We start from the raw sequence: 23,448 nt of genomic DNA, 5'->3' as shown, positions 1-23,448 counted from the left end.
GCACCGCGATGAAGAGTGGCCCCCGCTTGCCACAACTAGAGAAAGCCCTCGCACAGAAACGAAGACCCAACACAGCAAATATAAATAAATAAATAAATAAACTCCTACCACCAACATCTTCTTTAAAAAATATATATATATAGTGTTAAGTTCTTAGAAGATAATTTTAAATGTGCTATTAGGATATTTTCCAACTTTGTACTTATTCTCACAACTTTTCTAAAGTTTGAAATGATTTCAAAACAAAAGAGCATCAAAGCAATTTGTAGAATCTTTGTGCATATTGCAAGAGCTGGACCCTTCATGGGTATATGACATTAGTCTCATAAACATCATCATTTTTGAAATGGAACTGATTTTCATGGTGAGAGTCATTCAAGTAGGATTTGTACCTTCCATTGTCACTCATCCTCTTGCCCCTCTTTTTCCCTCTCCTTCATCTGATACTCATGAGTAATAACAAAAGCACCAATTACATTTAGGAAGTGGGAAATAATTTTACTAGGTCACCTGGGAGGGTTAAGAGGCTTGTGGACTTAAGCTTCATTGGCCTTGCTCTATTTGTGGATTTTTCTTTTCTTTTTTTTTTTTAAACTCCTGGGAACTTGCATTATTGTACCAGACTAGGTCTTTAGAGTGAGCCCTCCTTACATCTCAGAACAAGGGAGTAGGGCCCAGACTCCTCAGCCTCAGTCTGAAGACCCAGAAGAGAGAACCCTTGAATCCAGGTTATGACCCACACCGGCTATAGTGGCTGGCCAGTATTTGCCCTACTGGTCCTGTTGCCCTGGCCTGGACATGTTTGCCTGGTCATGTTAGATGTTCTTGCAATTTGGGATTTTCCTTTTTTTTTTTTTTTTTTTTTTGCTGTACGCGGGCCTCTCACTGTTGTGGCCTCTCCCGTTGCGGAGCACAGGCTCCAGACGCACAGGCTCAGCGGCCGTGGCTCACGGGCCCAGCCGCTCCATGGCATGTGGGATCCTCCCGGACCGGGGCACGTACCCGTGTCCCCTGCATCGGCAGGCGGACTCTCAACCACTGCGCCACCAGGGAAGCCCGGGGTTTTCCTTTTAAACATAGATGTAAACATCTCGATACCCTTAAACTATGTGGCCAAATGCAGCCCAGCTCAAAGTTGAAGCTGTTGGAGATGCCTGGAGCTTTCTGTTATGTTGTGTGACTCACAAACATGGTGCTCTTTATTATTTCCTTTTGAGCTGTGCAAAGAAGATACCTGGTGATACATTCGTGATTTGCTTGGATGGATTTCTGAGTCTCTTTGCTTTGAAGTAATAAGTTTAGGATGGTGTCTAACCAAAAGTAGATTCAGATTTTGTTCACTGCTTTAACTTTATTAAAGAAGTCCAGCTTTGGGAGGAGTAGGTGAATCTAATTTTCCTATCATGCTAATAAGAGATATTTAATTTTTATGTTTAGATCATATATTTTGCTCTTTAGCCTTGTGGAAGAAGAAGATAAAATAAATGGCTCGTTGTTGAAAAGTGATCCCGATTGTTTTTTTTTAATCCTAGCTTTGTTAGAATTCCATATCACTATGAAAGGAGGAACCAAAGCCTTTGAAAATTCAAAGACCCTTTCCCACAATTGCCGTCATGTAAAATGTTCTTTTCAGTTCTAGTCCACCGGGATATAAATTAACTTAAGCCAGCATTAGCAATATTCTTGATGCCAGGAGAATTTCATGAGTTCGGGAAGCCTTTTTGAGTCTCTGCCCTCGGAACAGCCTCATTTTGGCAGGTGTTTTATTTCTCCACTCATGGAAAGCCCAAGACCGCGTGAAGTCCACAGAGCTTTCACCTATGGGACGGGAGTTGGGAGTCAACCAGCAGAGCTGGCGTGTGAAGATGCTGGGTCTCTCTGTCACAGTTTCGGCTGCCTTGGCAGTGCTCAGCCACAGAGCATGGTGGTTCTCAGAAGTTTTGGGAATCCATACTGGGGATCCAGTTATGAACAGGCTGACCCTCTTGTCTACTTAATATTTAATTTAAGTGAAGCCACTTTGTAAAGACCCAAAAAAAAGGGGGGGGAGGGGTCAAGAAGCTTTGCAGGGGGGTGAATAAAGACTGTTTTTGGAAACAAAAATAGCATAGAAAGACTTTCCTGTGTTACCTGCCCCAGAGTAAGGCAACGAATACAGTCCTGGAGGTACGACTTTGGAGATTTGAAGCACAATACTCCACTGGTTGGTACTTCGTTTTATTATGTCTTTATGTTTCTGGTATGAGTTTGTGTGTTTAGATGATTCAGTGAATCTTTGAGCTTTTTTCTTCGTGAGGTCTGTTTAAACATTTGGAACTATCAGTGAACATAGTACCCTTGGTGTTTTGTGGCTTTGAGCGTTTGATTTTTTTTCTGAGGCTGCCGCCATGACGTTAACCTTTGATGAAGTCAAGAGCATCAGAGGGTAGAAGAAAATGATTACCAGTGGTTAATAACATCCCGGGGTTTTAGGAGTTTGGGAAGAGTGCCCATTTCCATGAAGGAATCTGAGAGCTCACATGGTGAGAAGCTCCCTGACCACATGTAAATTGAGAAATAGATTTCAAAATCAGTTTTGATTAAAATGGGAATTTGAGCCTGCCGCTGAGAAGCAACCCTCTTGCTATAAATTATTTATGGCATGAGCATAATGGTTTGGTATAGAGGCTGTAAGCCTTTTTTCCATCTTGCTTCAGAAACTGGTTTGATTATAAAAAGAAAATAATTAATTTTGGTATTGAAACAAATTTTTTAAAGGGGGATTCTGTTCCTACGGTGACTCTAAGGTCAAAAAATAAAGAACAATTACTAATACTTTTCAAAAGAACCAGTGTTGGCAGCTGCCTTCTACCTGAAAATGTAAATGGCAGGGTCCTGATTAACACAGTTTACCATGTTAGATACTTGATGAGATGTTTCTTAAAGTGGGCACATCAGTGGCTTAAGGAGCATATGTTTGCAGAGTCCTTGGCTTTAAACACATCTTTAGGTTGATTCCTGGCTAACTAGGTTCTAGCATGTCTGTCTCCCTGTTTAGACTGTATGTGGAGAGTCTGCTGAGCAACATGACACTAGGGTGGAGGGGCCTAGTAGACGAGTATCGGGCAGCGGCCCAGCCTTTGGCATTGACCCCCTTTCTGGGATCAGACCCCCCACCTCTGGCTGCTGTATCTTGCTATGAGATCAGACCCTCGCCCTCACCTCCTGCCTACAGGGAAGTTCAGATATTTTTTGAAAACTGGAAACTGACAGATCCAGAGACCATTTCGTGAATGTTTCAAAAGATGATGTATTCTCTGCTTTCATTGTATAGGGTTTGATATATATATATATCAGATATGTGTGTGTGTATGTGTGTATATATATATATATATATATATATATATATATTTCAGATCAACATTATGTTTATAAGTCCTTTTTGGTCGTATTTATGTTTGCTTCCTTGATCCGGTGTGGGCTGAAAGAAGTGGATTCAATCTCTTACAACTCTGGGGTTTCTCTTGTTTTTAAACATTTTATTTATTCATTAAATATTTATCGCTTGCCTCCCATGTACCAGGAATGGTTCTCAGCCGTGGGGACACAGTTTTGAGTAAGACCGACAAGGTCCCTGGTCTCATGGAGGTGACCTTGCAGTCGGGGGAAGACAGACGCCACACAAGGAAAGAAACAAGATAATTTCAGATACTGAGAAGAGTGATGAAGTTTGGTAGTTTGCTGGCAAGGGACTAGAGGTGGTTCCAGTTTAAGTAGGCAGGTCAGAGAGCCTCTCCCAGGGAGTAGCATTTGAGTAGAAGTCTGAGTAGAAAGAGGGAGGCACCTCCCCAGGGAGTTGTAGCCAAGAGACCTGAGGTGCAAAGGCATCAAGACAGAAGCAAATGTGGCGTTTTAGATGAGCAGGTTTTGTGGGGGTTTCCATCTGCATTTGTGTGCTGTGTGTGACACTGGATTCTCAGGAGAGCTTTCATTTCCTTGTAGCCTTTATCCACTGTCAGTGTCCTCCCCGGGCTCATTTCATCCTCCTGCTACGATTTAGCGGTTGCACGGGCATTGCTGGGTTTGCCCCTGCCGGCGGGGCTGTACCCGTACTGACTCCCCGGGCCCCTCCGAGTCATCCAGTTGTTTCTCCAGTTGACTGCAGCGGTCTTCAGAGTTACGTGTGCGCGCGCCAAGGTGGGACACGGAGGGAGGGAAATGGTCCACCTTGCTATAGGGAAAATATTAGAACTCTTCTCTACATTTAGCATGATAAAAAATTAATCAAAAGATTACCACAAGCACCCTCACTAGGCGGGTGCAGCCGAGGCTCCTCTGTCTGGGAAGGTGGTGTGACGGAGGAAGGGGGCCCCTGTGGAGGGTGTGCCTGCGGGGCCCTCACCTGCTGTCACTCTCCTGGCTGGACACCATGCGGCACGGGCTTCGGGTGCTGTCGGTGTGGTTGTTTCATAAAACACAACCAGTCCCCTCCTCACCCCACCCGCCTTGGTGGGATATTATGGTGAAAATAACCAGTATGTTGCTTTCACATTGAATAGAGCTTCACACTGTTTAAGTGACACCCCCTCCCCCGCCCTCCCCTGCAGATGGGTGGGTGTACCAAGCTGAAATCTGCACTCAGATTTTAATCTATAATGGGTAGAAATGGAAGGAAAAAAATGGACTTTTATAAGCCACAAGCAATGTCTTTCTGTCAAGAGAGGGAAACTTCAATATTTCTCTTTGTGAAAACTGCTCAGATGAGCCTCATATTTGTACAAATAAAGCAGAGATCTACTTTGAAATGGAGAGAAGTTTGAGATCACTCTGGTAGGGAGACGAACACTGTTCGGTGCATGAAGCTTGTGACTTGTGGCTTCTGGATGGATTGATCGTTTTAAATGAAACATCTCTCAGTTTCTTTGAATGATTTTCGCCTTTAATGCTACCTTGTCTGATTTTCATCTTGCTGTCCCTTTTTCCTTTGGCTACTGTTTGCCAGGCAGCCCTCTGCTGGGCATGAGAGTCTGTGCAGAGCACAGAGTGCATCTCAGCTGAGGAGGGGTGACGGTGATGGAGGGGGTGGGGGGCTTCTGCTCCCTTCCCCCACCCCCAAATAGATGCAGACTTCATCATCTCTTGGAAGAATCTGGCAGTCAGATGAATCACACAGAAGCAGGAAAAATTGCAGCCTTGGACCATTGTTTCAAAGAGAGGCAAGGTGAAGGGTGGGATGCCCTGGGCCTCAGAAGGTTTCCACGACGAAGAGGCTGAAGGACACCCCTGTGTGAGCCCAGGGGCAGGTGGGTGCAGGCTGGCTGGGGCCGAGGTCCTGCCTCTTCTGTTCCCTGCCCCGTGTTCAGCTCCTGGCACAGGGCTGGCGTCTGGTGTACGATCAACAAATAAGAATTAGTGAATAAACGAAGGCCAGCAGGGAGTGCAGGGGGCAGTGGAGTGACATGGGGCTGGAGACACTGGCAGGGGCCAGGCCTCACAGAGGCTTGTTGCTAAAGAGATCATCTGAGTTGCTGTGAAAATTGGGACAGCTTTTAGATGAAAAGAGGGTACTATTACTAATTATGTTTGAACAGTAGGACGTAAAATGAGACTGACCTGGGAAAACTAGGATGTGTGGTCAGCCTCTTACAGGCCACCATAGGGAGTTCAGTCTTCTTTCAGAGAACAGTGAAAGGCCTCTTGAAGGGGTTTTAGCTTGGGTGCAAGTGTGAAGGAAAGGCAAGACTCGATCGCTCTGGCCACGGGCTGTAGGGCTCTAACAGATGGAAAGTGACTAGACTTAGGAGATCATGGGACTGTTGCATTTAAGGGCCAGGCAGGGGAGGGTGGTGGCCTGGACTGGAGGCCGGGATGGCGAGGGGGATGGACCACAGGACGTGGTGATGGGTTGCCCGTGGCTGCTGAGCAAAGAGCGGTGTCAAGGTTTCAGAACTGGACAGGTTTTGGTGCCTCTGGTGGAGCTAGAACAGGGAGGAGGAACAGGTCTGGGGAGAATGTGTAGTTTGGGACAGGTGGGGAAGTCAAAGTATGAACTTGAGGTTTCATCCTTAGGCTTGTGAATTCCCAAACGAGGAGAAAATAACCTAACTCCACACGTGCTGCTGGTCTCATATCCCACCTCTGTTAAAACTACCGCAGCCCCTCCTACCCATCCACTACTCGCTTATGCCTAAAATTTTATTAACCAAAAACAAATCCTTTGCTTCATAAAAAGCAAATATGGAGTAAGCCCGCACAACAGAGTGAATAGTTTATCAGGGAGAGGAGGTTGGAGAATGCTCTTTCCCGAAAAGATAAAAGACGCTGAGCTGGAAAAGCACCGTTTCGGAAGATGAACTCGGAAACATGGTGAGGGAGAGCAGGTAGCAGAACTGAGAGTCCAGCAAAGAGGGTCTAAAAAGCCAGGGTACCACAAGTAAATTGGAGTCTGTATTTAGAACGGCTCTTATGGTCTCTCTAATTTACAGACTTCTAATGTATTATTTACATAATATTCATCTTCATTCAAAGATCTTTAAAGCACCCTCTTGTTTTTAGAATGTGAAGAGTTTTATGGTTGGTGTGACCAGAAAGAGATGGTAACTTTAAAATGCTTTGGTTGGGTTGCAGTGAACCGTACTTCCGCATCATCAGTTGGAAATACTGGAGTGGTTTGGTCTTGCAGCTGCCTGTTAATTCATCCCAGGAAAAGGAAAGGCAAAAGCCTGTATCTTTGCACGCGTGATACGTAGAAGCCTGTGCTTCTGCAGGCTGTTTCCTGAGGTCTGATTCCCTTGGCTAGTTATTACCTTGACTGCAGGTAACTGCCAGGGCTTTGTGTAATGCCAGCTGGGCCACCATTGCCCTCTTCTGGTAAGGGGCTAACGCTACAAATGTCCTGAGTTTTACAAGGAGGGAGAACTCAAGCTCATTTTTCACTTTTGGTCAACTACACTTTGCCAGCTGGCAGGAATCCCTATGATGAAATGAATGTTTGGTTTAAAATGTTGTAACATATACTCAGACCATGGAACCATGCGAGGGTCTAACCTTATTTACAGTTTTGGCTTGCGGGGTCTACCTTAGACATCCATATCGTTTTCCACAGTTGGGCCACTTTCTATTTGGCACAAAAAGAATTCTTTCAGCCTTTTCTCTGCCTATGAAACCCTGTCTGACTGCTTCATTAGCTCACACACGTGTGAATTAGGATACTGATAATGGCAGCAAATGCAAGGAATATGGTTTTAATAAAATTTTAGTATCTAATATCTCTGGAGCATTAGGGCACAGAACATTATAGGCCTGGGATAAACAATTCATATGCAGTAGGGGCATTTTAGCATTTCTTGGTGACATATTTACACAGTTTATAATTTAGAGATGAGTTTAAGTTACATGGGAAAACTTAAGAATATATTAAAATAACTAACTCTATTGGGAAGGGGCAATGAGAATATGGGGTTACCGTGTATGGTGGTTTAGGCCGTAACTAAAAGACAGTTCCTGTTGTCCTACTGGTGCTTGTTCTTTTCTGATCAATCTTTGATTGGCAACCTGTCTTTCCCTCCCCAACTGGGAAGGAGGTAAGCCCTTGAGTGAGCCACGTGGGCTTTGCTGTTTAAAGGAACTCTGTCATGAGTACCTGGAATGGAAATACTATTTTGTGAGGCATTTAAGTACTTCCTTACTATAACACCATTTAATAGATTTTTAAATGACCCATTAAGTAGCTATTTGCCATTTAAAACCTGAAGAGTGTTCCAAATCAAATCTAGCTACCATACTTGTTTTGGTTGTTGACCAGTGTAATTTTTCTAGGAAGTTAATGGTGACAGGACATACATCTAATAGTCATGATCTCAGTATGATATTAATGATGCATGAGAAAACTCCTTCACCGTTACCCCATCTACCCCTATGCTGAGACCCTCTGTAAATTGCCCCAAATAAAAATGTCTCTCCAGAGAATGGGCAGTACTGCCATTTAGATTTTTACAAAAGTAGTGATATAGTCGATTTCTAAAATGATACCTGTTCAGAATTCCTGCATTTTTTCATTCATTCATTCCTTAGTTTAGGCCTTTTTCAAAGTTAGGAATGATACAGAATGCTGTATAGAGTGGAGGTAGTCTGTCAGTTGGCCATATGATGAATCACAGAACAGAATTGTTACCAAACTAAATCTTTAACCTCATTGAAAAAAGCCGTCATTGACCACGTCTGGCAAGGTCAAGGCTGAGAAGACCGTTTCTGTGTTTTTCTGGGCAGTTGGGAGGATGAGCAGTGGCTCCAGCCCTCTCCTCGGCTGGGCATTTTGTAGGACTTCTTCAGCTCTGGACCCTCAGGTCCTCTCTCTGTTCCTCCTCCCGGCTGGCCTGAGATCCCTGCCAGTTCTCCAGTGGCTGAGAAGTCAGCTGACTTCACGTAGCGGTTTCCAGAGCAGGGTTTCTCTACTTAGGCACTAATGACAGCATGAACCAGATGATTCTTTGTTGTGGGCTCTCCTGCATATTGTAGAATGTTTAGCAGCTTTCCTGGACTCTACCCCACTAGATGCCAGTCGTGACAACCCTAAATGTTTCCAGACGTTGCACGGTGAGGGGGTGGAGGGGAAGACGGGGGTGGTTTGGCCTCAGAACCACAGTTCTAGATTATGAATTGTATATTCCTTCATCTTTAGCTTTATTACTTGGAGGTAAATTGCACTGCTACACTTTCTCAGTAGGTGCTGATGTGTGGCACATGTTGTATTTTAGCCTGAAGATTCATTAATTGGAATTCAGGATGGGGAATAGGTTTCCTGTTGAGTACTAATGCTCAAGGCAGAGTTAATTAGGGGGTACATACCAAAAATAATTCAATTTAGCTTTGTTATTCTCACCAAAAAAAATATTTAGTTCCCCAGTTTGTTAAAGGAGGAACAGGCATCATAAAACATTATTTCACAGGAATAACTAACTGTAAACTTCATCCTTGCCATATTAAGCCAGAGATGAGGAGGGAAGGGTAGAAGCAGCCAGATGATACGTAGAGATGAGGAAAGAGGAGAATCTGATTTGGAAAGAAGGGAAAGGAATTCGAAGAGAATAGAAAAGAGATTTGAGGAAGAAATGTTACATGATTTTGAATGTCTTAAAAATCATTACCTGGGCTTCCCTGGTGGCGCAGTGGTTGAGAGTCCACCTGCCGATGCAGGGGACACAGGTTCGTGCCCCGGTCTGGGAAGATCCCACGTGCCGCGGAGCGGCTGGGCCTGTGAGCCATGGCTGCTGAGCCTGCGGGTCCGGAGCCTGTGCTCCGCAACGGGAGAGGCCACAACGTGAGAGGCCCGTGTACCACAAAATAAATAAATAAATAAATAAAAATCATTACCTGCTGCTCATCTAGCTGTAGGGTTCTTATTTCAAAATTTATTACTTGTTACCTACTCTGTTTTCAAATGATTAGTAGATTTATCAGTGTTCATAGATCTTCAGTTGCTCTCATTAGTAAATCTTCAGAGAATTCTTGGAGAGAGAGAGAGAGAGAGAGAGAGTGTGTGTGTGTGTGTTTTGCTAGTACCATGAGGATCATTATATTTTGGTTTGTAGAAAAAAAATAAATGATCAGTGAAATATCACCTCCAAGAGTTGGTGGGATCAAGCAGATGCCAAGATCTGCCTCCCTGTCTCTAGTTTGTAAGGGTGGATGTAGTCTCCAAATTTAAATGGTTTGAGGCTGATCTTTTCTGCATTGGTTCTCAACCCAGCCAGCATTATTACAATCAGGTAGGGAGATTTTAAAAGAATACTGATATCTAGACCCCATCCCGCTCCCTCCCGGGTCTGATTTAATTGGTCTGGGGTAGAATTAGAACATAGGCTTTCAATATTCCCCAGGTGATTCTGATGTGCTGCCAGGGTTGCAAACCCCTATTCTTAGGCTGATAGTCCTCAAAGTGTGATCTCCAGCAGCTGAAGCAGCAGCAGCATCACCTGGCAGTGGTAGAAATGCACGTTCTCTGCCCCACCTCCAGCCTGTGAAATAAGAAACTCTGGGGCTGAGCCTTGGCCATCTGCATCTGTAACCTGCTCCCCTGGGGAATCTGATGCACGCTCAAGTTCGAGAAACACTGTTTCAGGCAGTGGGTGATGGTGCTTGGAAGACATTGAATCCTGAGAATCAAGGGTATGGAATAGTGGCTGGTGGAGATACTACCCTACAGTCGATGAGACCATCTTCAGAGTTCAGTCACCTCAGGAGACTCTTCACTTATCCAAGGAGGACCACCTGGAAGCTGTAACTTTCCACCGAGCCTTCATAAGGCTTAATTGCTAACGTGTGGGTAGCAGCTGATACCGAGTTCTCCCCGTCCCCGCAACTCATTTCTGCGAAGTTTTCAACCTTGCTCTCAATATTCTTATTAAATGATCTTCAGTTTCTGAAGCCATTTCATCAGTGGTCTCCTGTCCCAGCACGTTGCCCTTTGAGCAGTCCTTGAAGACTGTGTTATTCCCGGCAGTCAATTAGAAAAAGAAAGTCGAGGTGGCTCTGAACAAGTCCTGTGACCAATTAACTGCCTCCCTTCATTGCCCTTTGTAGTTCTCGAAAAACGGATCGGGAAAGAAAAACTCGGGCTCCCCCCAGCAGACCTCGCCTGTGTTTGTCTAACATCCTTCTGTCCCATTTGCTGTTTCAATTTCCTGCCTTAGCCATGAATTGGTTGAAAATTCCCTTTGAACTCATGTTCATTTTGTAGAAACCTGATGAAGCAGTGATGAAAGTAGTTAGAGGATTGTTTCCTGAGTCCAGAGATGCAGGGCAGAGTTGGAAGGGAAATTCAAGCACCAAATTTTAAGGTTCATTCTCAGTGAAAGCCAAGGGATTAGGAGCGATTATAGTGGCTGCAATAATAACTTTAAGAATTCTCCTTGAATTTTGTTTTCTGATTTGATAAAGCAGGGTCACGGTGAAAGGGGTGAAAGGTGAAGGGAAACTTAAACTTCTTAATCCTCTAATTGGCAGTAACAGCTTTTATGGCTTCATTTTCTCTTTACAAGGAAAACACCTTGAACTAAAACAGTTCTATTGGATCAGCACCGTCCTTGGTAAAGTTCAGAGAAATTTCCCAGGTTAGTCCCTGTCATACCCTCACATGCCATCCTGAGGAGCCTTCTGGAGTTCCCTGTGGGATGGGAATCCCCTCGCATCACCGGGCACTTCCTATTACGGGTTTCCTGATGTTGTTTGCTCTTTAAAATTATAGAACCAGGACTTCCCTGGTGGTCCAGTGGTTAAGACTCTGTGCTTCCACTGCTGGGGGCACAGGTTCGATCCCTGGTCAGGGAAGTTCCACAGGCCACGGGGTGTGGCCAAAAAAAAAAAAAAATTATAGAACCAGGATTTCTGAACCAGGAGTCACTTTAGGGAAGTATCTACACTGTTCAGTAGAGTAGCCACTAGCTACATGTAGCAATTCAAGTTAATTAATAAATTAATTGCTAATAAACCAACTTAATTAGAATTAAATCAAACTCCAAAGTCACACAAGCCTCAATGCAGGTGCTCACAAGGTGGCTTGTGGCCAAGGTGTTGGACAGCGAAGATAGAGAACATTTCCATCATCACAGGAAGTTATCAGGCAGCACTGGTCAATCTCATCACCCCCATTATAGTTGGAGTACTGGGACTGCAAATGATGTCATTATTTGTTAACTACTCCCAATTTGTTAGTTAACTACTCTTTGTTAACTACTATTGTACTCTATTTTTCCTCTTTGAATTTAATCCTAAGGACATCTAAGGACATAAGGCCCGAGGCCTTATGGCCAGTAAAAGGTACAGCCAGTGGTTGGACGCACACCTGCTTGATTCCAAAAGCCCATGCTTTGTATGTTAAATTGTTTCCGAAGGTAACTTCTCAGATTCTTGAGGTCAGTAAGCCCACATCCTTAGGGATACACTAAAAAACCAAAAAACAGTAACGAGTGTTGCACTGTATGATTGCAGTGGCCAATTAATAAAATGCAGCAAGTCAGTAGCATACCCTTTCCTGTGTCATTTTCATAACTCCTCACAACTAGACCAGTGCCCTGTGATAAGAAGGCAATATTTATACCGTTGTCCATTTTCATGTGTTTTATGTCAATACAGTGTGATCTCCTGGCTTGGCTGGTGAACATACCACCTCCCATGGCAGATCATTTCCTGGTTGGAAAGCCTGCCGGCCAGGAAGTCTTCCTTATGTGGAGGCAATACCTGTCTCCTTGGGGTTTCTCTGCTCTGTATCCCTTAAGGCCCTGAAGAACTGAAAAGGATCATTCTTCCACCTTTAAATGTCCTGGTAACATTATTTTATCCTGGTGGTTTTCTTTTTTAGGTAAATCATTCCACTTTTTTCACCTGATCCTCATTACATGATTTGAAGTGTTGGTCTTACCCTGGTTACTCGTATTCTAATACACGCTTGTTTGTCTCTGTTTGTATGTTGAGACTAATTGAGTACTAAATGCCTAAAGAGCATAGCCAGCATAATGCTTATTCTAACTCATAGGCTGCACTGCTTTTCTTTTGTTCTTGACCGTGAAGAATGTCAAGATTCTTTGGGAATATAAAAGAAGATTTTCTTTTTAACGTGTTAATTTTTAGAATTTAAATTGAAACCCACATTCCAAAGCTTCTTGATGACACATGCTGGGTAAAATTGTGAGCAGAATTTGTAGGGACCAACACCCCTGGTGTCCACCAGATTCCATTTTCAGATTCCTAGATGGTTGGCCGTAATTGTTCCTTAACTTGCTCCTGAGCAGCCGAAATGTTGCTAAACTGTGAATGTTGCTTGTTTTTCTAGCCACTTAAGACCCTCTCAAGACAAGTTCCCTATAGACAAGTACAGAATAATTTCTGTCAGATTATCTTTTCCTTTCATGTTCTCTGTTGCAGAAATGTGTGGCAGGAGGGCTCGTTGTAATCTGGTGTGATTACAAGCCATCTGCTGTTCTTCTGAGAAGCAGCGTGTGGCCAGAGTAAAACAGCGGAAAAGAATTAGGAGGCATTTATTAGCTCTTAGGAGAAACAAGGGGAAACCTGCGCCCGACCTATTTGTCAACCTTAATGGAACTGACAGTTCAGAGTTCATTGAAAATTCTCTGGAATTTGAAACAAATTCTACCTTTGGAGAGAAACAAAACAAAACGACCCATATTTCTTTCTTAAGCCCTTCGGATGTGCTGAAGTTTTGTACCTGAATTCTCTCATGTAATCCTCAAAACGACTCCGTGAAGCACCTTGCATTATTGTCCCATTTTGCACTGCGGGGACTTACCCAGGGCCTGAGGGTCTGAGGCGCAGGGAGGGGGCTGCGCCAGGTCTGTCCTGCCCCCTCGTCATCCCCACTCCTCGCTGCTCACATGCTCTGGACGTGCCACAGGCCGGTCTCCTAGGAATAGTGGCCTGGGGGTTACATTTAAAAGGATAATTTTTGGAAAAATCACTGGGGTTAGTATCTAAAGAAATGAAGGCCGTTCTTATCTTTCAAAGGGAGTGACTGAGAGTCTGTTCCTAACTGCACTCTTCATGCAGTGATGGGTTGTAGAGGCTGTGGTTTGGCCTCGAATACGACTTAAAGGTTCCAGGGGGCATGTGGGAAACTTAAGTGTCGCTTCGTAATACCGCTTTGTTGGCCTTCGCTTCATTCCCAGCAGCACTTTGCTTCCCTTCTCAGATCCTATCCATAGCTTATGTGAAGCACTGTGTGAGCATTTTAGGCAAAAAAAAAACCCCAGAACTCTTTCTGAGCAGGAGACCAGAGACAGCTTACTGAAGGACACCAGCCCTTGTGACTCTATTTGTTTCTCCTTTTAGAAGTTGTCATCACACTCAGTAACTCTGCTTGTCTGCCATCTTTTACTCTCATTCCTTTGTGATTTGCTCCCTGCCCGTGTAGAACCTTTTCCCAACCATAGCAATAAATCTGTTAAGAAAAACAAACAAATGACTGAAAAGGTGTACATCCCTGACCTGTAGTCAAATGTCCCAGAGCAGAAACCAAACAGAGAGAAACTCCCTCCCCTCCTGATTCCTTTCCACTTGAGAAAAGTCACACCCTTTCCTGCTTCCCTTTCAACGAGAAAAACTTGACCTCAAAGCACTAGCCATCCATTTGCAACCAAGGAAGCCCTATGTAGGTTCCTTCTAATGGGTCTGGATTCATATAGTCAGCCAGGGTTTGATTGCAGGATCGGACGCTAACCATCTAGTGTGCAGCAGTGGCCACCTCTGCCCGTTTTCCCAGGTGATAGTGTTCTGTGCATGTATGAGGCAACCTTAGTTGTAAACCATGAGCTTGATTCTGTTCTGAGGACAAGGTGCAGGTGAGAGGATGGTAATCCCTCTTAGAGAGAGAACAGGGCTGACACTTAAGTAATTTTCATCACTGATGTATTATTTTCATTTATTGAACAAACACTCTTCCCGGCCATCTCTGTGCCAGGCCCAGTACTAGGCATTGATAAGCCAAAGGTAACAGAAAGCAGCCCCTTCTCGCAAGCAGCCCTCGGGAGCCAGGAAGCATGCAGTCCCGTGCGGACAGCCTATAAGGGAGTCCCACAACAGGAGCGTAAATAAAATGCTGTGGCGGCAGAGAAGAGCTCAGTCTCGCCTGCATCTGGTCGGAGAGTGCTCTGGGGGGAAGAGCTCGTTGGTTGCTAAGATTTTTCCCTCAGCCAACTCCACTGAGCTTCTCCATTTCCTGTGGTTTATACCGTGATTTCTAGCCATGAGACTGGTATTTTCTGTCATTGGTTGCCAAGACTAAATCCTGCCCACAGAGGTCAGCCCAGCAGGACATGTGCTCTCCTGTTGTCTATTCCAAAACGACGGTGGACTTGCCTGCTGTGCTTGCAGGGCCCATTGTGAACCAATGGAGGATGGTACCAGGTGCCAGACTCAGGGTGGCTCTTTCAGAAGCTTTACAGGAGGGCAGACGTGACATGGGCCAATGGAGTCCAGGCAAATGGTTGCAAATCAAAACCCTAAGAGATGGGATCTTAGAGCATAAGGCACCTTGAAGGAGACCTAGTTGTGTCATTTTACAAAGAGGGAGACTGACACCCAGAGAGGGGAGGTGGGAAACCCCTCCTAAACTGGGGTGTCACCAGAAGAGATTGTGGCCTTGGACTCCCTGTGCTAGGCCATTCTCCTGTTGGTCAGCAGAAGGCTTTCTCCAGGCCCTCTCTGTGTGCTGTGCTCTCGACTTCAGGCTGTGTCCCGTTCTGTGACTAAGAATATAGAGTGTTCCTCCTACCTGTCCTGACGAGTATTGCCAGGTTGGCAGGCACCACTCCAAACAAAACCCAGCCATGATCACCAGGGATCTTTGATGAGAGAGAGAGAGAGCTCTTGAGCTTCTCAGTGTCTCCAGAATGCTGAGTGGTAGTTGTTTCTGCCTCTCCGGGGCACAATAAATACAGTAATGCACTGAGAGGGCTTGATGCAGGGCCTGGCACACAGTAAGTGCTCAGCAAATCTTAACTGTTGTGATCGCCAACTTATTTCCCCTTTGGAAGTTTTTGCAATTAGATGAAGGGTGTCGTGTATTCCGATAGTACAACTAACTGTTTATTCTCCTGTCCCCTGACCCAACTGTCTGCGTGTTTATGGCATATGCCATCCTGAAGGTATGCTGGTTTCTTTTCTCGAATGTAAACTCCAAGCTTGGATTTCTTGGGCAAGTATTTTAAGGAAGAACAGGGGTGAAATTGACAAACTATTTGCGTTGACTTTTCTTCAGCCTGAGCTCCCTGGATGGGGCTGTTCATGTCAGGAGACCTCTTTTCCTGCCCTGCCACCCGACCCCACCTTTGGCGTGACGTGTCACCCTTCTCCTCCTTCCTTCTCCCCACAGCCCTCTCGCCCCACTCTCTCTGCAGTGGGGCTTTCACCTCCATGCTGCACTCTTCTCCAGCAGCGTACCTACCCCAGTGGCAGCTTTAGGATCTGAGCCCTCAGGGCCTCGCTTCAGCCCAGGGAAGGGAGCTGCGGGACCCCGTTCAGAATCCTTGGTTCCATCACCAGGCACCGATGGGGTGGGCCCGCGCAGCTGCCATCACTCACCTTAGAGGGGACAGGAGGCCAGTTCCCAAGTAGAGTGGAGGGGGTTCCAGGCCAGGCAGCCTTAAACGTGCCTCCACGTGGGGTCAGGAAATGAGTCCCGAGGGGCCTTCCACAGGCGGGGGGATATCTCTTCCAAGTAGTGCACACAAGTCGGCTTTGAGGGGTAAAAGATTAGGATTTGATTCCTGGGTTTGTCCTTCACTGCCTGCGTAATCTTGGACTCGGCCTTTACCGTCTCTGACTCCATTTCCTTACCTATAAAATGCGAGTAATAGTCGTGCTCCTTCACAGCTTAGTGACGAGGATTAAATTGAATACTGTCAGTATTTTAAACTGTGCTCTTTCTTGCAAAATCATGGGACTTTTAAATTTTGTGCTATAACCTATATGCGGTTCCTTTGGATATGAAAATATTTAATATTTTGCTAGAGGCTTTGAGTCAAGTTGATGCTCCAGGAGGATAATTGCCATGTTTTTTCATGAAGATATTCAGGAGATATGTCTTTCTAGATTGAGTATCGGGATTGATTGAATTATCCTCAGCACCGATTTGTTCTCATCTGACGGCCTCTGGCCTCTTGTTTTTCACGTTGGTAACTAGCAAACTGAGAGCAGACTGTTGCAGAGACTTAGGACATGGTGGGGCTTTTGTGCAAACCTATGAGACCTAGCACTGGCTTCATTTTATCTTTTTACCCTTGTTTTTCTTACTTATTCCCCCATTTTAAATCTTTGCCTTGTTAATCCAGGCTGCCTTAAATCTTTAATAATAGGTGGGTGTACAATGCCAGTGACAATGCGATAGACCCATATGGGGGAAACTGCCTGTGGGCAGCCCCGGGGCATGGGGGAAACTGCCCGTGGGCCCTGGGGTCACCCTTGCCCCTCCCCCTCTGCACCCAACCACATGCTCTTGACTCTGTCTTCTGAGTATCCCTCAAATCTGCTCCTTCCCCCCACCTCAGGATCACCTTCTACTACCTCGTTTGGGCTCTTGTGGTGGCTTTAAACCTGGATGCCTGGCTCAGGTCATTCCACCCTCCAGCCTGCAGTCTTCTTGGCCCCTCAGCCCGTCCGGGGCTCCTCTGTGCTCTGAGCCCTCCTGCCCTGTTTCCATGTCGTCAGACTCCACCATCCTCAGAGCATATACCGAGCTCCTTCCTTGGGCCTCTCTCTCGACCACTTGTCACCCTGTTCCTCAGGACTCAGCTGCAACATCACACCCTCCTCCCTGGCCTCCCTCAGGGGGAGTTGACACTCAGCTCCCTTGGGTGTGCACTGTAGTCACACTGCCTGCAGTGCTCTGATACGCCCCCCCCCCGCCCCCCGCACCAGCTCTGCCCCAGGGCTCCTGTGAAACTCAGTGGGGAATGAATAAATGAATGAACGAACGAATGAGAGAATGTGGAGAACCTTCCACATAACTCAGAGTTTTGAACCTGCATCTGAGAGAGCTACACGTATGAGAAATAGTAGCAGTTTCACCTTTATTTTACACTTAATGTACAATTAGAGGACAAGATCTCCCACCCCTGAAGACTTGGTAACAGTTAAGTTTCGACTTTGGAATTCTTAGGAAAGAAATAGGAAAAATCACCAACATGCTTGGTTGGCAGTGAATTTGGGGTGAGGTAATCCTAGGATCCTTGAATTCCCTTTTTCCAAAATATGGAAAATGAGTGGTTGTCACTGGTGATGGCATAGTTGTCGCCGCTCCAGAATAAGGAGGGAGAAAGTTGTTCTATGACACATCAGTGTCCTGGGCTCAGTCAGAGTGACCTTGTCCCCAGAGTGGTGTCAGAGCCCCCAGTTTGCAGATAAGGCTGTGATTGCTCCCCCACTTTCTTCCTTCCTTCCTTCCCTCCTTCCTTCCTTCCTTCCTTCCTTCCTTCCTCCCTCTCTCCCTCCCTCCCTCCCTCCCTCCCTCCGTCCCTCCCTTCGTCCCTCCCTTCCTTCCACTAAATATTAAGCATTTACTGTGAGCTGGCACTGTGCTGATCCCTGGGATGCAGAGGGACTGAGGTGTGGACCCTGTCTCCACTGAGGAGCTGACAGTCTGGCAGGGGAGGCCCCTACATGAACCAGCCACTGAATGCAGAAATAAGCACGGGAAGCATTGCTGATCCGGAGGAGGGAGTGGCAAACTGTTCAGAAAAGCTCCATGGGGATGGCCGCACTCCTGCGAGGGTTTGAGGATGTGTGAGAGCCCACTGAGCACGGGAGCATCGAGGTGCTCTGGAAGCAAAGGGCAGAGAGCATGTGCCCAGGAGCAGTGGGAGACAGTGGGAAGCGGGCCTCATCAGAGCCTTGGAGCCTCGGCATCCCCTCTGCGGCAGGCGTGGCTCTGGTGGAGGCTGGGGAGTTCATCCAGGACTCCGAGAAGTGGCCCTGATGTTCCAAGTGGGAGATGACGTGAGCTGGAGAGCCAGAGAGGAGGGGTGTGTTTAGCTCTTGAAGAAGCCAAATCTACCAGGCGTGGTGACTGAGGGTGAGGGAAGGGAGGAGTTAGGGGTGACTCCCAGGTTTTTGGCCGAAACCTCTGGGTGGAGGGGGAGGAAGCCGGACTGGCCCCCAGCCGGTTGGTTCCCAGCCCAAGCGTGGGATGCAGAGCTTCCTCTCGTAGCTGCTGGGCTGTGAGGGAGGTAACTCGGCCTGTGTAGCATGAGCAGCTCTGGCCTGAGAGCCCAGTGATGCTGACTGTGCTGCTCTGCCTGGAAGAGTAGAGAAGAAATGGCCCCTAATTAAGGGGCAGGAGGGGCGGGGGCTGTGCTGCCAGCAGCAGTCAGGGGTGGTGTGTTCTTTTTCTTTCTTTTTTTTTTTTTTTTTTTTTTTACTTCTGTTTACTCATGGGAGAAAAGAAGCAAAGCTTTGAGAGCAGGGAACTTCAGAAAGGCAAAATATCTCTTATTACTGTGGGAGCTGGAGAGAGCTCTTGCTGGAAAACTCAGAAGGCTGGCTGCAGAGGGAGAGCCCCACTGGGGAGTGGGGAGTCTGGCAGGAAGCCCGGGAAGGTTTGAGCACCAGAGTGAGATTCAATGATTTATTTAAAAAAAAAAAAAAAAGACATTTTAATCAGTCTTCTTATAATCAAACAGACTAGCTTCTTTGTGATCAGAGCTAAAATGATGAAAAAATACCAAATTGGACCTTATCATTCAATTTTTTAGGATACTATTACATAGTATCAGTTCAGGTTGTTCAAACGTCACTATTTTTTTTTTAATTTAAAAAATCATCTTTGCTAATGACAAAGGGGTAGCAGAGAACTTGGTCTGACTGAACAGTCAGGGTGGAACACCCACAGGAAACCCAGTAGAATGTGTATGAGGCATGTCTCACCTCTTTGGAGGGGCTCTTGTTCTAGGATCCCTGGAGCCTCAACAGGCCTGTGAGAGAATTCAGAGGGTCAGTGAACTTGGATGGGAAAAAAGTTGCATCTTTACTTAGACCAAGTTCTAATAAATTTTGTTTTTATTATGAATGAAATATTCAGAACACAATAGTATTAGCAATGTTTGTTACCATTAGAAATCACAGCTCTTTTTATATTGCATTATAATTGTGGCAGACATCTGAAAATGTCATTTATGCTTATCACTACTTTGGATTTATAGTAGTTTTTAGATCCACCACTGTGTGACAATATCCAATGCCTTATTGAACAAGTACATCCATTACTATGTTACAATATTTTTTTAATATGGGTAACTGTACTTCAGTATAATTGGCTTTCTTTTTACTCCTATGCATTGTGTCTCCATGCATTTAAAAACATTATTATGCACAGGTTTCATCAGCTTCACAACTGATGCACAGGTTTCATCAGCTTCACAACAAAGAGATCCGTGGCACATGAAAGGTTAATAATCCCTGGCTAAGATCCTGTAGTTGTGACATGAGACCTCCACCTGGTGGCAGCATACTCCTTAAAGGTTAAATCGATAATCAACATGGAAGAAACTTTTAAAATAACAGTGTATTTGAATATGGTTTTCAAACATTTTTGACCACAACCCACAGTGAGAAATAGGCTTTATATCATAACTCAGTACACTCATACCTAAGTTTCACAAAACAAGACTTAACTTTACCGTGTGACACATTGATTTTTTTTTTATCCCATTTCTCTTTCATTAAAATAAAATGCTGGTTGCAGCTCACTAAACTGTAGTTCTGTGGGTGACATTGCACTGTTGGACATTGTAGGAGACCCTTTTTCATTATACTTTATGATTTATTACCCAGGGAAGTTCACTTTGTTCTCCCCCAAAATACCCACACATTTTCAAGGACATAATACTTACATTTTAAATATATGTCAACAAATATGAGTATATTTTTACACAGTACTTAAAAAATCATTTATTATTGATATGTAACATATATACAGGGAAACGAACTGATCTTAATTGTATAACAAGACATAGAACATTCCCCAGTCAATTTCTCCCTGAGCAATCACTGTGCTGATTTCTTTGACCATAGATTTAATTTTGCTTTTCTAGAACTTTATATAAATGGAATCATGCAGTATGTATTTTAGCCTGGCTTTGCTCAGTGCAATGATATTGATATTAGTCCGTGTTGAGCGGATCAGTAGTTTGGTGAGGAGGGTTCCATTGCATGAATATACCACAATTTGTTTGTTCTCCTGGTGAGAGACTTTCGGGTTGTCTTCCATTTCGATTCTTGCAAATAAAACATCCACACACATTTGTGTACATTTCTTTGTGTGCACATATGTTTCATCTCTCGCAGGTAAATACCTGAGGTGGAATTGCTGGCTCAGATGGTAAAATAAATATGTGTTTAACTGTAGGAAACTGACAAACATTTGCCAGGGTGGTTGAACCATTTTCCATTGCCACGAACAGTGTGTGAGTTTGGGTCACTCCCCATCCTTACCAACATTTGGTGTGCATCAGTCTTTTTCACTGCAGTCATTGTGGTAGGTGTGTAGTTGTATCTCTTGGCAGTGTTAATTTGTATTTGCTTGATAAGCGATGATGTTGTACACTTTTTTTCATGTGCCTATTCACCAGTTGTTTTTCTTAATTGTGAAGTGTCTGTTCAAGCTTGTGTTTTGTTTTCTTAACGTCAATTTGTAGAAGTATTTTTTACATATTTTGGACACCAGTCCTTTTGTCCGACACGTGCATTTATGAATATTTTCTCCCAGTCTATGGCATTTAAAATATCCATTTTATTAATGGTGTCTTTTGATGAGCAGAAGTTTTAAATTTTGATCAAGTCCAGCGTGCTGATATTTTCTTTTATAATTAGTGCTTTCTGGATCCTGTCTAAGAAATCTTTTTCTACCCCAAGTTTGGGAAGATAGATTTGATTTTTTACATTTAGTTCTGTGATTCATCTCAAATCAGTTTCTGTGTATGGTGTGAGGTAGGTGTCGAGTTTCATTTTGTTTCCATATTATATCTGGTATTCTCACACCGTTTGTTGAAAAAAAATTTTTTTTCACCACTGAATTATAGCACAGAATTTAAAAAAAAAAATTGTTTAGCCAAAGAGGTACAAAAATGACTTTCCCTGCTGGCCATAAAGCAACCCACGGTGCTTTTCTAAGTTAGTTCATCCACAGTTATCTTGAGATTCTCAGATTACTTTACTCATACGGTATGAGGGTTTATGAAGCTACACATTTTTACAAGGTCTGTAGCCATGCCGCAGAGCTTCTAGCTACATGTGGCTGTTTAAATTAGCTTGAAATTAAATAAAATTAAAAGTTCAGCTTCTCAGTCACAATAGCCACATTTCAAGTGCACAGTAACCACATAAGGCTATTGGCTTCCCTATTGAACAGTGCAGATAGAGAAGATTTCCATTTTTTCCAAAATGCTAGACAGCACTAGCCTATCAAATAAGAAAGGAGACAGGCTTTGTAGCATATTTTAATAAAACTCATGTAGTTTTCATAACTGTCGTTCAGCATCTGCCTTCTGCTCTTTGGTTCTTTTTCGTTTGTCCGTGCTTCTAGTTCTAGTCCAAGATGTACGGTTCCAGCCCATCCTTTTGTCTGTCTAAAAATGCAGTAACTTCTGTCTGTTCTCGCCTATCTGGAAGAAAGAATTCCCCTGGCCGTCCACGGACTCATTCTTTTCTGGAGCCTACCTCGTACTGACCTATTTAACTTTTCTCGGTGTTTAATAGCCTTCCAACTGCTGCCAGATTTCTGGGCATCCTCCTTGAAGGTGCGGCCCAGAGATAGATATTTTGTCTTTCCTATCCTGATTGAAATTAAATCTCTCCCTAGCATTTCTAGCATAAATTATAAACTTGCAAAAAGCATCGGGTTATGAGTTTTACCCCGCCCCATATTAACGTTTCTGTCCAGTAGTGAACTTTGTTGCCGTTTCATCATGAGCAACCACATAGGAATTTGTGAGATTTTCTCTCATTGTTTGCTGGGCGTAAGCTAACTCTGCCATTAATGTCTTTCAGTGTGGGAATTTTGCTGTCCTGGTGGATCTTCATATATCTCCGCAAGGTTCAAACAAAGATACCAGCTGGTTTTCTGAACAGAAGAAAGAGGTACCAGAAAACTTTTCACTATTTTTTAAAATTGAAGTATAGTTGATTTACGGTGTTTCAGTTGTACAGCAAAGTGATTCAGTTATACATACAAACACACACACACACACGTATTCTTTTTCAGATTCTTTTCCGTTATAGGTTATTACGTGATATTTTTTAAATAAATTCTTTCAGGAGTTGTTTATTTCATTAGTAGTGGAATTAGTTCTTTTTTTTTTTTCTTTTTGGCTGCATTGGGTCTTTGTTTCTGTGTGCAGGCTTTCTCTAGTTGCGGCAAGCGGGGGCTACTCTTCGTTGCGGTGCATGGGCTTCTCATTGCAGTGGCTTCTCTTGTTGCAGAGCACAGGCTCTAGGAACATGGGCTTCAGTAGTTGTGGCACTCGGGCTTCAGTAGTTGCAGCACGCGGGCTCTAAAGCGCAGGCTCAGTAGTTGTGGTGCACGGGCTTGGCTGCTCCGCGGCATGTGGGATCTTCTTGGACCAGCGATCGAACCCATGTCCCCTGCTTGGCAGGCGGAGTCTTAACCACTGCTCCACCAGGGAAGTCCTATTACATGATACTGAATATAGTTCCCTATGCTCTCCTTAAAACTTTTCACTATTTTAAATGCAAGGAGCTTTTAAAAGAATATTAGCTCTTCTTCCAGCTTTCATTTTCATTAGTGGACAATAAATCTTGAGTGCTATTTAATCCTTGAAAAACAGTTGTGTTCCCCACAACAGACATACACCTGCTTTTTTGTTGTTGCTGTTTCTTTGGAAACTGACACATCTATTTCCTTTGCTATTCTAGTATTTAAACCAGAAATTTCCTACCTCTTTGTTT

General features: G+C 44.5%; 1 protein-coding gene across 1 annotated transcript in view; it reads left to right on the top strand.

The window, feature by feature from the left end:
• SLX4IP (SLX4 interacting protein) overlaps positions 1-23,448 on the top strand; it is a 176,068-nt gene that overhangs the window by 85,008 nt on the left and 67,612 nt on the right. The window contains 1 exon segment of the mRNA XM_060285247.1: positions 22,531-22,620. Within this exon segment, the coding sequence (XP_060141230.1) occupies positions 22,531-22,620 (90 nt within the window).

Source organism: Globicephala melas, chromosome 15 (assembly GCF_963455315.2).
Source record: "Globicephala melas chromosome 15, mGloMel1.2, whole genome shotgun sequence".
Classification (NCBI taxonomy): domain Eukaryota; kingdom Metazoa; phylum Chordata; class Mammalia; order Artiodactyla; family Delphinidae; genus Globicephala; species Globicephala melas.
This window is presented reverse-complemented; position numbering and strand designations above follow the sequence as displayed.